This window comes from Ochotona princeps, chromosome 29, assembly GCF_030435755.1.
Source record: "Ochotona princeps isolate mOchPri1 chromosome 29, mOchPri1.hap1, whole genome shotgun sequence".
Taxonomy (NCBI): domain Eukaryota; kingdom Metazoa; phylum Chordata; class Mammalia; order Lagomorpha; family Ochotonidae; genus Ochotona; species Ochotona princeps.
Window position 1 is genome coordinate 5,112,316 of NC_080860.1, and position 13,427 is coordinate 5,125,742.

At 51.1% G+C, this 13,427-nt stretch overlaps 1 protein-coding gene across 3 annotated transcripts in view; it reads left to right on the top strand.

The window, feature by feature from the left end:
• CUX2 (cut like homeobox 2) overlaps positions 1-13,427 on the top strand; it is a 211,929-nt gene that overhangs the window by 140,783 nt on the left and 57,719 nt on the right. For all 3 annotated transcript variants that reach the window (XM_004595299.3, XM_058656781.1, XM_058656780.1), the window contains exons 2-3: positions 2,607-2,717; positions 6,070-6,117. In XM_004595299.3, coding sequence (XP_004595356.2) covers positions 2,607-2,717; positions 6,070-6,117 — 159 coding nt within the window. The remainder of the gene's footprint in view (positions 1-2,606; positions 2,718-6,069; positions 6,118-13,427) is intronic.

Genomic DNA, 13,427 nt, shown 5'->3' on the forward strand with positions numbered 1-13,427 from the left:
CAAGAGCTTGGGTTGCAGTAAGGCCTGCTCAAGTCCCCTGCCTTGCCTTGCTCTGTTCTCCCTGGTGCAGGATGCAACAAACATCCCGTCTATCAGATGTGCACCCCCAGCAGCCTGGGAGGTGCAGGCAGGGAGTCCACACATGGAATGGTTTAGGGCAGCACATCACAGAGTTGGCCTTCCCCTGCCCTAGATTTCCTTGCAGAGTCCATGTTAGGTGTATTTCTTGAGAGTCAAACCCAGCCCCACCAAGTATCTCAGTTGTGGCAGAGTTACAATGTCCCTTAGACAAGAGCACAGTGTCACAAGTACAATCACCCCAAAACCAAGACATTTAAAACCCAACTCTCAATTTTGTCTGTCCTACAGCAGTGTGCAGATCACATCTTTGTCTTCAAGAGAGACAAAAAACATAATTGTTTTCTCTCCTGCCAAGTAAGCTCTATCCACTGGGCTGCACCAACTGCTGATTCTTCCACTGTTACCCTCTGAACACCCACCTCTTCCAAGTCACCCAATACTGTGGTGGTGGGCAATTGTGGTTTGCATATTATAAATTAAGGTTAGCTTTAAGTAAAGATAACCAACCATCCATATTTTTCTCCCAAAAAAAAAAAATCTGTGGAGCTTTTCAGCCGGCAACCCCCATCTCTGAGCAGACCAGTGCTCCAACAGGGATCGATTTCAGAACCATGGACAGTACCTGTTCACTGGCTCTGCCTCATTGAACAGCAACTTTTATACCTCCAGTTTCTCCTTTCTGCCCTCATGATTCTCTGGAGGTCTTAGACATTTCCTAGGTATAGAACTTCCTCTCCGGATTGCTCTAGAAGGCCCCATGGAGCAGAGACTCTCGTCCCAGGCTTGTGATACTGGGTTTGTGGTGCTGGGGGTGAGCTGCTGTTGAGCAGATTTACCTACTCTGTGACATGATCTAAGACAATTGCCACGCATCCCATCTCTTAGAGGGAAAAGGATTTGCAGCAGGTTAATAGTACTTTTATTTCATTATCTAATGGTGAAAGTGTTTCATTGTGTGTGCAAGATGAATGTGTATTAGCAATGACAAATGGGGTCTTTCAGCACAGAGCCAGGCCTCCTCATACATATGTTAGATTAAAGAGTTCACCCTAGAAACACACTCCCGCATCTGCGTGTGTGTTTTTAATAAATCTGATTGCAGAAATTTATTGCACCACCGGATTTAGGAAATTATAGGGCTTGATTGCTGCAAATATAATCAGGTGATATATACAGAAATACTCGAGTTATGGTCCAGAAAAAAAGCCCATCTCAGGATGGCGCAAGAAAGCAGCAGACCACATAAACAGAGCGTTTCTTGAATTATGCAAATGAAATCCCTGACAACTCGTGGTGAATTGTACTCCCCTTGTGCAACTGCCGCCGTTAAGTGAAGAAAGCCCCGAGGGGCGATCAGACACATACGCTCACTAGGCCAGTAGGCAGTATTGAGAGGAGTTGCGGGGTGTTTCCCCTTCTGTCCCTCACTTTTTATCCCCTCATAACTCTATCCAGCAAAGAACCCCCTGCTACCGTCCCCACCGCCCTCACTGCTCCCACCACCATTGCACACAGGCAGGGCCAGAGCTTTCCAACCCATTTCTTCTGAATCCAGGGAATCTTCAGTGAAATATTTCTTATACTTGAAGTGAACCTTAAATGATTTACTGCAGGGTACACAAAAGGTCAGTGTGCTTCTTATTGGCACCTTCATTTTTCCAAAATCCACTGAAATTAAAAAGCCATCTATATCTTAAAAGGCGTATTTATGAACCTTTAAGTATAAGTAAGTCATAGTTGGAAGCGTTCCCACAGCTGATATATGAAAGCTGTCGACAGCACTTTCTTGCTCTATAATATGGCCATACAATATGCCACACTCTACTATTTTGACACGGTTCGGAGATGTTTTCTACAGTTACTGACAAGCTTATGCCATCACTCCTTTGGAAATGTAAGAGGTGGAGCAGGGGGTGGGGAAGAGATAAAAGAAAAACTCCACCCAACTCCTCGAGAGATTGTTCTTCTTTTTTTTTTTTTAAGATTTATTTATTTTTATTACAAAGTCAGATATATAGAGAGAGGAGGAGAGACAGAGAGAAAGATCTATGATTCACTCCCCAAGTGAGCGCAATGGGTGCAGGATCCCAGAGCATTGGGCCATCCTGGCCACAAGCAGGGAGCTGGATGGGAAGTGGAGCTGCCAGGATCAGAACCAGCTCCCATATGGGATCCCGGTGCGTTCAAGGCGAGGACTTTAGCTGCCAGGCCACACCGCCGGGCCCAAGAGATGATTCTTCTGATCCAACTGTCCTTGTGCAGGAGAACTGTGCAGGAATTGGGTTTTGTTTGGGTTTTGTTTTTTTGGGTTTTCTTTGGGGTTTTTTGTTGTTGTTGTTGTTACGTATCCAGTTTTGTAAATCATTCATTTGTGCCAGGAGTCAATACTTTGTCTTTTCTCAGCTTTGTAAGTTAAGAAAACTTGCTCAGGATGCTGTTTTGTGTGATGATTTTAAAAGGGAAAAGAAGAAAAAAAACTCTTTTCTTTCTCTCCCTCTCTTTCTTTCTCTATTTTATTGTTCCAGAAGGAGCTTAATTCCGTTGCTTCTGAGCTGTCTGCGCGGCAGGAGGAGAGTGAACATTCTCATAAACATTTAATTGAACTCCGCCGGGAATTTAAGAAAAATGTACCTGAGGTACAGTATATTTGCTGTTATAGAATTAACTCAGTTGGAATGCACATTTTTCTCTGTTCAAACTATATTTTGAAAACTGTCGACATAAGTGACTAACAAGAAAAGAAGCTAATTAGCCACAAGGAGAAACTACCACGCCGAATCCTCCAGTGCTTCCTGGCGCAGTGGCGCGTGGTGCTCCGGCACAGCCAGGGCCAACCGTTTCTCCAGGAAAGCCATTGTTGCTGAGAGCTTCAGGCAGCATCCACTGCTCCCCCAGCTCATCTCTGAGCCAAACACTTGGCCTTGGTGGCAGACACGATCTGTCTGGCGGTCTTGATTTTGTTTTGCTTTCCTACCAGCGTCTAGCAGGGGGCAGCTGTGGCCTTCCTTGGCTCGCAGATCGAAAAAGACCGTCTCATCCCCCCTCCCCTCCCGCAGCTCCCACCCTCACACAAGGCACCCATTCCTCTGGATTCCTGAGTAATGAGCAGTTCCAGTCCCTGGCTTCTTCTCCCGCCCCCTGATGCTGCTTAAGTTAAAGACAGCAGGAGCAGTGACGGGAATAATTAACACAAAGAGGAAAAGTAAAGCCCCCTGACCCCTAGGATGCTGACAGGGACATGGCTCCTAGAGCTCTTATGGAACACAGCCATCTATGATCTCCAAAGTCCCCTATCTCCCTCATGTTGGCAGAAGGTTGGCACTGGAGTTTTCTGCCCTTCCGACCTGGCCCAGATGTGCTGGGTCATCATCCAGGCATCCGCCAGTCCGATCCACCTGTGCACATCCCCAGGAGGCTGGCGCTGCTGTCCTGCTGAGGAAGGAGGAGTCCTGGAGAGTCGGAGGAGAGGCGGAAGCGGCCATGAGCACAGGAAAATTGAGCTGACAGGTTCCCCTTGGTCTCTCAGCTATGGAATCTTCTCCCAGCAGTCATAGAAGCCTGTGGTTCTTCCAGTGCAAGAGACAGGACTAGGAATCAGTGTAGAAGGAATTTGAGCTAGTGACTCAGAGAGGTGATTTAAAAAAAAAAAAAAAAGGGTGTGAGCCTCAGATCTGAGGGCTCCGAAAAGCCGAAGCAGGCATTTGGTTGGACTCTGAGACTGTCCAGGGCCCTCCCTGCCCCTTGAGAAAAGAGCATGGCTTGGCCTTCAAGCTCATTTTTTTCTTTGGGAATGAGGGTACCTCGGATGCTCTTGCCTCCAGGAAGTAGAGCCCAGTCTGCCCTCACATCTTCACAGCTTCGTCTGCCCTCTCCCTCTGCTCCATTGAGACCCTCCGTCTCATCCTCCTTCCCACGCCCCCACGCCCCCGGGGCCCACACAGGAACCCCCAGGTAATGAGAAAAATCCAGGCCAGGTTTTAAGCCTCCAACTTCAGCTTACATAATTTTAATACTGCATAATTATGCAATTATGTAATTAGGAGGAATAAGTTTCCACTCCTATTATAGTCGTACGTCTGAAAAATCCTCATTTTTGGAACTCTTTTCTCCTGGTGGAAGAGTCATGCCAGGGCTGTATTTAAGAGCATCTGGCTGGTGCCACTCACCTGCTGCTGCTGCCTTTGCCCAGCTGCTGCCAACAGGAAGCAGGCAAGGCAGTGGGCTTCCAGAAGTGGTGCCAGTACCACCTCCACCCTTCCCCCCCGGCTCTCAGAATTGAATCCTTAGTTCTCCTGAATGAAGGATTGTGAAAGAAATCAACCTGGGTTCACCTTCTAGCTGTGCCACCATCTTTCAATTGGCCATGAGCAGGCCAGTCCCTCTGGGAGCCTCAGTCTCTCCCTCTGTGAATTCAAGGAAGCAGATAGATGGTTCCAAGGCTCGTTGGAGTACCAGGGATCTTCCAAAAGTTCATGGAAAATGCATATTGTGGAGGAAAAAAAAACATGCTTATGTTTTGAACTATTTTTGCACCAAAATAAACATATCTTTTAACTACATTTTTCGCCAAGTGCTTCCAGGCTAATGTCTCCTGAATCTGGGTGATCTGATATATCACCCAGAGCTCTCCTGCGACACAGCTTTTGTTTGGTCTGGGACATTTTGCAAACTTTCCAGAAGTGGCCAATCTGTGACCCCTCCAAGCCAGCTTCCCAGCATCGTCTGACTCTGGAGGCTCTCCAAGGTCCCCACCCAAGTGTCCAGGTGGCGCTCAACAACTCCAGCTGTGCAGGTGTTAGGCAGCTCTGTGCCCTCCAGCCCCGCCCCCTGGGGTCTCCTGCCTGCCTGACCTTGGTAGGCACTTGTTCATAGCTGCAGCCTAAGGGCTCATAGGTTTCCTTTTCCATTGCTAAGTCTTGTGGTCCCTACGACCGTGTGCACTATGCATGGCTCTCTGAAGGCCCCAACTTGTGTCAGTGCAGCAATGACTCTCCGAAACCTGGGAGCAGACATTGGGCGGGGGAAGGGAAAGGTACCTCTGGCCCAAAAGAGGAGGCTTTTCCAGGGCCAGACAACCTTATCTTCATAATTAATGCGTTTATATTCTTTATCAGAATGTATGTCCATCTGTCCCTTCTCCATTTCCTGTTTCTCTGCCACCCTCCCCCACCCAAGCTCCCTCCATCCCCCCATGGGGACTTTCCATACTGTGGCTGGTTGTGGTTGGCAGGTTCCTGGTGGGTCTCAAAAGAAATTGAAGAGATTTAAGGTTGAGTCTTGGATTCTCAGAGACTTTGCCCTAGCTTGCTGAGGAAAACTCATCTGAGTGCACCCTTGGGGCTGGGAGCCTCCAGGTCACATAGGGAAGTCAGATTAGAATCTGACAATAGAAGACAACCTGGGGCCATCCTCTGAGCAGGGAGAATGCAGCTAAGCGCCCAGAGGCTGCACACACTGGAGTGGAAGGAGAGAGGCAGAGCCATGATGTTGCTCAGACACATAGAGCAGCCTTTGCAGGAGAGGTGGCACAGAGGGAGGCAGCCCAAGAGACATCTGAAGGATGGGGGATTCTGTTGTCTTCCTCAGTGTGGGGAATGGGGAGCCACCTGCTGCATCCCCAGCCCAGGGAACCCTGTGATGGGCCACCTGTTCACATCACACCGCCAGCAGGACTATTCCATGGCCAGACCCATTTGGGAAGCACCATTCCCCACCCTGCTGCGGAGTTTCCCAGGATGTGCTGCATTGGCGACTGCCAGGTCCTGCAGAACAGCAACCTTGGACATGAGCATCCCAGCCGATTGGGCTTAGCACCCCTGGGTGTAGGAGTCCAGTTTTCCAGAACAGAAACCCTCTTAGGAAATCCCACGGCAGGCAGGTCACACACAACGTGCTGGGGAAAGACTGACCACAGAGACGAGAATGAGCAGGGCCATGGGGGTGTTCCTCCCAGTACTGTGGTGAATTCTTCACTGATCTCTTTTTCAGGAAATCAGAGAGATGGTGGCTCCTGTACTAAAAAGCTTCCAAGCTGAGGTAAGACCCAAGGCCACGGCTGCATATCAGGAAAGTGCACCAGCTCCCTATCTTATCCCACCAGCAGTTGCCAGAACAAGACCAGCAGCCCCTGAGAGCTTTGGAGAAGCTGTCCTGCCCCCATGCCAGCTCTGCCCCCTTCCCCATGGTGTCCCTTCCTAGGGTGTTGTCACACAGGTGGGCCGTCAGTTGTGTCTGATGGATCTCCAGAGATTCCCTCATCCAATGGAACCTCCCTGTCCCTGGTCTGCCCAGCCATACACTATAGCTCTGCTGCAAGTCAGGCCTGTGACCTTGAGCAAACCACCTGGCCTTCCGGGGAAGTTTGTGCTAGGTGACCGTGGCGTTCTGCTCTGCTTGGATCCTTTCAGACATCTTCGCGGCTAGGTCCAAATGGGTGCCACCCATTCTTCTAACTTGAAAGGCACGTGGGTCACACCCTTTCCCACCAACCTGCAGCAGCAGCCAAAATTGCTTCCTGTACCTTGTTGGAGCCTGGTGCTTCCGCCTGTTTCCCGTCCGCTGACCTTTGACCAGGATTCTGAGAATGTCCACTTACCTGGCAGGCACAGAGGCTAGGCCAGAAAAAGACTGGAATCTCCCTGGGTTGGGGAGTGGCAGGGAGGCCACCGCTGAAATATTCCATCTTGAGGGGCCTTTTCTGGACCCAGTGAGCTTGGACAGACCCCAGAAGAACTTGACCTCAAGGCATGTTTCAAGTCTGGCGTCCTCCAAGCGCCACCTTCTCTTTATCTGCGGCTTTGGAGCCACGGTAAGTGCACGAGGCAGTATGAAAGTAAACAATAACTGGGTTTACATAAATGTCGCTGATTTCCATATTTTTCATCCCTTCATTTTATTACCAAGTTGACTGATGTGCTTATTTATTCATAGGGCCATCCGGTATTGATTCATTTGCTTGTAAGGTTTCCCAGGCGGGAGGGGGAAAAACAAAACAAAAAGAGGATGTATTTCCTTGGCTTTGTGTTTTTTAAAAAAGAAAGTAAAACGAGGAGCAGAGGCTCTAATCGAGCAGTTCCGGTCCCAGGAGCTGCTTGTCACACAGGCTGTTGGGCAGCTGACCACCCATGCCCAGTCCCAGCAGGCTGTTTGTAGACCGTATCCTTTTGTCATCTTTCCTCTGCCTAAGCAGAGCTTCTGTTAGCCTCTTCGAAGCTCGGTTTATCTGTCTGTTAAATGGGGTTTAAGACACTCCAGATCTTTGTGTTCTGAGAACTAGGCAGAGTACAAGGAAAGAAATGCAGGTGCCATTTGGCAAGAGGGTGCAAGGCTGGGCCTGGCTGAAGTCTGAAGGCTGCCGCCGTCACTCAGTGGCCGTGGGGCCTCAGGGAGTGACCTGGCCTCTGTGTGTGTGTTTCCTGATCGCACTCCCTTCTAAGGCTGAGGTTGAGGCAGAACATAGTTGGTACTAGCAAGTGCTTCTGGCGGGAGCATGGGGGTCAAGGGAAGCTTGTGGTGCTTGTTAGGGACCTCTTCAACAGCCAGGCTGGAGTCAGCTTCTGCTAACCAAGCATCCAAACCTTTGTTCTTCCAAAGAACCAGGAGCTTTCTGTCCACACCCGAGCAGGCCTCACGTTGAGTCATCTTTTCAGGAGGGCAGATAATTAAAGGTTTGTGGCAGGCATTGATCAGCAGAAGACCCCAGAGCAGGTGGGACAGCCCGGGCAGGTCGGTCCCCTGCAGGCCTGCCTAGAACCTCAGCCCTGACCCCAACACACGCTGTGTGGCTGGGGAAAGCTTCCTTAACTTCTCTGAGCTTTGGCTCAGAGTTCCAAGAACTAAGCAGCATGGAGGTGGTCTACGGGGTGTCTAGCACACTTGTGGGTGCTGAGGGAGTCTCAGGGGAGCTGAAAGGGAAGCCGAGTCCTTGTGTCCAACACGTTGGCATGTTGAAGACTGTTTTAATGGCTGGCATCTCCAAAGTATCCCGCTCATGTTCTTAAGAGGGCTTTCCGTCGTCCCTTTAATGTGCTAAAAAGACTGCATTTGTCTGGGCTCTTATTCCAAAACCCCCTGCTTTGCCCATGATGTATTGACTAAGCCACTGTGGCCACTGTGTCCCTTCCCGCGCCGCAAGGGAGAAACAGCCGCCAAAGAAAGGTGTTAATAAAAAGCATCTTCGTCCAGAACGAGCCATGCACGCAGGGCTGTTTATAATCCAAATATGATTTTCATTTTAATTTTTTTAATGAGGGCTCATTCTTCACACCGTTTCCCTCTCACCCTCTGCCAGACTCTGGGCTGGAGCTATGCATTCCCAAGCGAGCATTAATCACCTCCTGGAAAACATTCCCCCGGGCAGCCGCCGTCCTGCGGCCCATAAAGCAGCCTGTAAAATGCCAGGGCCCGACGTCCCGCCGCCACCCAGTCTTTGCAGGGGCCAGCCTCTCATTACAACTGACCCCATGCAAGTTTATTCCAGAATTCCATACCACCAGTGCCTGGGCATCCCTTTTGCCTTTGTTTGCTGGGGGAGAATTCGGGGTCTGTTTTTCCAAGTACACCATGCCTGTGCCTGTCCACATGGTGTGGGTGTGGGAGAAGCAGGAAGGAAGCACACTTGCCCTGCTGTGAATCCAGGAAGCTCCCCGTGCTGACTGCCTGAAGGACCGCGATGATTTCCCTGCTCCGGCAAACAAAGACATTTGGGGAAAGTGGCATCTCTCGGAGACAGCTTGAAATGGCCAAAGTTTGGATCTCCTTGCGTGGCAGAGAAAAGAGCAAGACGAAAGCCCCGCTAATTACAAAAGTTGCTTTATGAAAGATAATTCAAAGCAATAATTTAGCAAACATAATCAAGCCACACAGATGGGGTTGTTGATGGATGGATTGCAACATGCAATTAGCAGTTCTCACAGTTACATATCATTAACCCTCCGAGCACAAAAATTATTTTCTCATTATTAGTTGAAAAGGTAAAATTAAGCTGACTAGACAGTAAAGGAACAAACTACAATTAATTACCTTCATTTATTACAGTCATTATTTTAAACTTATTTTTTCTTGGAGAGAGAGATGAAAACATCTAAATTAAAAGTTTTGTTATGCTAAATCTGAAGTGAAACTTGTGCAGGCTGTGCGTGCTCCGGCCCAGCCACGAGGCCAGCCCAAATGGCCACAGTGAAGATCTTCTTCCCCATGGCCGGGACACAGCCTGCAAGGTGGGGCCCCTTGAGGCTGGACTGGAAAGGAGATGTTCCTTGGGCCATCTGGGAAGCAGGAAGGCTGACATGGCCTGCTGACCCGCAGCAGAGGAAGACAGAATTCGGTGGTCAGATACAGTCCAAGTCCACTCCTCCTCACTCGGAGGAGCCTGTGTGACCTCAGCCAGGGACTCCAGGTCTCTGAGCCATGGGCTTCTCATCTGTGAATCTCTGTGAGATGCCGTGCATGCGACTAGTGGCTGGCAGGCCCTGCGTTCTTAGCATGGCAGGTGCCAGAATTTGCCAGGGATGAGATCACCCCTCTCCCCAGTCCAGGATCTGGAGAGTGGCACTTGATGACCTCCTAGAACTTAGAGAGGGGGAGCTAAGACTCAACTCCCGCAAGTCTGAGCAGTTGTATATTCATTCAGCCAAGATAAACTGAGTGCCTACAGCTACAAGACTGTGTGATAGGTGCTGGTGTTCCCCTGGAGCCTCTCTGGGTGAGGGCTATGGCCAGAAGGACTTTCCAAAGGGGTCAGGACCACCCTCGTGCTGGCACCATGCTAGTTCTCTCAGCAAATGTTAGTGCAGCACCAACTGAGTGCCAGGCTTTGTGAGGATCAGAGGTACGCTGTCCACATCCTCAAGAACAGCCCCAAATGTTGAGTCCCTGTGCTTGCAGTCATGTCCATGGACCCCAGGAAAGCCCCTGTGGGTTCCCTCCCAGAGGTTTCAGCCTGTTTCTAGAGTGGCATATCTACCTCATGCCGACAGCAGTCCTAGCCACACCTCCCTTTCTGTGCACCTTGCATCCTTGCATGCCCCACCAACACCTGTCGTGTCTGTCTCCATCTTCAGAATCTGGGCCCCTCAGATTCTTGTCAAACAGAACATCAGTTGCCTGCCTGGTAGCTCTGCCTCCTACTTCTTCAAACCCAGCCAAAGGTTCCCCACTGGGTGAGGCCCTGGGGGCTGAGACACCACAGGACATGTGGGAGTCAAGCCTACTGGACAGTCAGCCCACTCCAGCCCAGCTACCACCCAGTCATGACCACCTGAGAGATAAGAGAACTGCCCAGGGCCCGGCGGCATGGCCTAGCAGCTAAAGTCCTCGCCTTGTACGCCCCGGGATCCCATATGGGCGCCAGTTCTAATCTCAGCAGCTCCACTTCCCATCCAGCTCTCTGCTTGTGACCTGGGAAAGCAGTCGAGGACGGCCCAAAGCTTTGGGACCCTGCACCCACGTGGGAGACCCGGAGGAAGAGGTTCCTGGTTCCCGGCTTTGTATCGGCGCAGCACTGGCCGTTACGCTCACTTGGGGAGTGAATCGTAGGATGGAAGATCTTCCTCTCTGTCTCTCCTCTCTGTATATCTGACTTTGTAATAAAAATAAATAAATCTTTTTTTAAAAAAAAGAGAGAGAACTGCCCAGCTGAGCCCTGTCAAGCCACAGAACCAGGAATAATTGTGACCGCAACACTTCACTTTGGTGTGGTTGGTTACATAGCAGTGGGTGACCGGAGAACCCCAAATCCACAGTAGGCTTTTGCCTTCTCCCTGCTTTTCACTCTGCTCCTTCCCTTAGCCTTTTGGCAGATTTCAGCCTTGGGCACTCCATACTTCAGAGAGACAGTGACAGGTGTTCTTTTTTTTTTTTTTTTTTTGAAAAGATTTTGTTATTGGAAAGCCGGATATACAGAGAGGAGGAGAGACAGAGAGGAAGATCTTCCATCCGATGTTTCACTCCCCAAGTGAGCCGCAACGGGCTGGTACGCGCCGATCCGATGCCGGGAACCAGGAACCTCTTCCAGGTCTCCCACGCAGGTGCAGGGTCCCAATGCATTGGGCCGTCCTCAACTGCTTTCCCAGGCCACAAGCAGGGAGCTGGATGGGAAGTGAAGCTGCCGGGATTAGAACCGGCGCCCATATGGGATCCCGGGGCTTTCAAGGCGAGGACTTTAGCCGCTAGGCCACGTCGCCGGGCCCGTGACAGGTGTTCTTAAGGAAGCCATTCCTGCCCTGTGCAGAAGCCAGGGCCCAGGAAGCTGTCATGACTGGCTGCTCAGCATCAGGCTGGCCTTGTCTTTCAGGAGTCCAGGTGAGGAACATCACAGCTGTCCAGAGTCTCTTTTTTTAAAAAAATGATTTATTTATTTTTATTGCAAAGTCAGATATACGGAGAGGAAAAGGGACAGAGAGGAGCATCTTCCATCCAAGCAGCCACAACAGTCAGAGCTGCACCAATTTGAAACCAGGAGCCAGGAGCCTCTCCCAAGTTTCCCACGTGAGTGCAGGATCCCAAGCGTTGGGCCGTCCTCAACTGCTTTCCCAGGCCACAGGCAGGGAGCTGGGTGGGAAGTGGGGCCACCGGAACACAAACTGGCATCCATATGAGATCCCTGCACACGCGAGGCGAGGACTTTAGCAGCTAGGCTACTACGTCAGTCCTGTTCAGTCTCTAATGTCCTCTCCTTGGGGTTCCTGCCGAGGAGATCAGGGTGCAGGACTGGGACAAACTCTGATGGGTGATGAGAGTCAGTACAGACACTGCTGGGGTTGTTTCCCAAGCAGCAGGGAAGGCCCGTCGGACTAGGGCTTTGCAGGATACCTGGAAGTAAGGCTGTGCTGCCCACTGCCAGGGACATGGTTCAGGAGGCAAAGCAAGGCATGGTGCCAGCAGGACAGTCCTCAGCCCCAGGGGACATCTACTGGGTGAGCAAATGGCCCCATCAGTCAACAACAGATTAAGTACAACACTTGTCAAGCAGTTACCCTACACTATGCTGTCTATTAAAATGGCGAGGCCGCTTTGCTGGCCTGATCCATGTGGGCTTCCAGGGTGCCCACCTGGCTGGAGATGTAAGATGTCATGAGCTGCTATGTCTGAGGCCTTCCAGCAGGCCTCAAGCATGCCTGAGGTAAGCAGCCCAGCCTGAGTGTCCCTCGCTGTGGGTGGGCAGTGAGAGCTACCCACATTTTCTGCTGGGATCCTGGTAGCTGATCAGACCCAACCCAGCCTGCAAGTGCCAGGTGACCCCACTGACCAGACATCACTGTAACTCCGAGTGTCTGGTGCTGAGGGGTCCCACCTTTGTCAGAGTGGTCTCCCCAGTTGACTTTCCTTGCACACCACTCTGCTGCTGCTGTATGATACTGACTTCCTGTGTTCCTCACAGCATTTCTATCAGGAGGCAAGTCTGTGCTTAGCCCTTAAGGGGAGCTGGAGGCCCAGAAAGGGAATGGCTGGCATCCACCCAGGGCCACATCTGTGTTTGATGTCTGTGCTCTGTTCTGGCCCACCCCTACCTGCAGCCTCCTTCCTTCCCTTGGAGCTAACATTTCATCATAGGACTTTTCTTAGGAGGTATTGGGGGTTGCCATTTGACATCGTTTGCTCTCACTTCCTGAACTACCCTTTGTCCATTCCTGGCGTAACCATCTCTTTGTACGTGGGGTCCTCTTAGAACTGTGACCAGGGAGAAATGGATCCCCCTGACAGCAGGACCCATCTGAAGGGTGAATAGAAGGTGCAGGTGTGGGCTCTGGAGCCAGGTCAGCCCAGGCTTGCACACCAGTGTGTTCTCTTCTTGGCTGCATGACCTTGGGCAAGTCACTTCATCTCTCTGGGCCTCGATTTCCTGTGTTTTTACCTGGAGGTGACAGCAGGATCTACCTCAGTTACTTGGCACTTAGAGGGCCTGGGTAGAGGTCCAACACCTGGTGCCTGCTTTGTGATTAGCGGTCGGTGTTCCCAGCACACAAACTAAGGTGCTGCATCCTGACAGTCCCTGACACATGCACACACCAAGCCCCATCAGGAGGGTCCCATGTGCAGCCATTTCTCAGGCTGTGCCCCCTAGTGTGCGATGGTGAGTGGTGTGTCCAGCCCATACTCCTGCCAGTGCCATTTATCATGCCTGTAGGGCTACCTGTTAGACACTGTGATGAGGGAGCCTGCTGCTGGCATCATCCCCTTGGAGGGGCATCCCACTAGCGCTCAAGGTGACCCTGCTGGCCCAAGCCCACCCAGTTCTGCAGCAGCAGAGTGGAGGATGGAGACTGTGCCGCTCAGCTTGGTGGACTAACAGGGAGAAGCTGAGAACGTCACTTCCGAATGGGAGAGACCGGAGGGACCCATGTGGA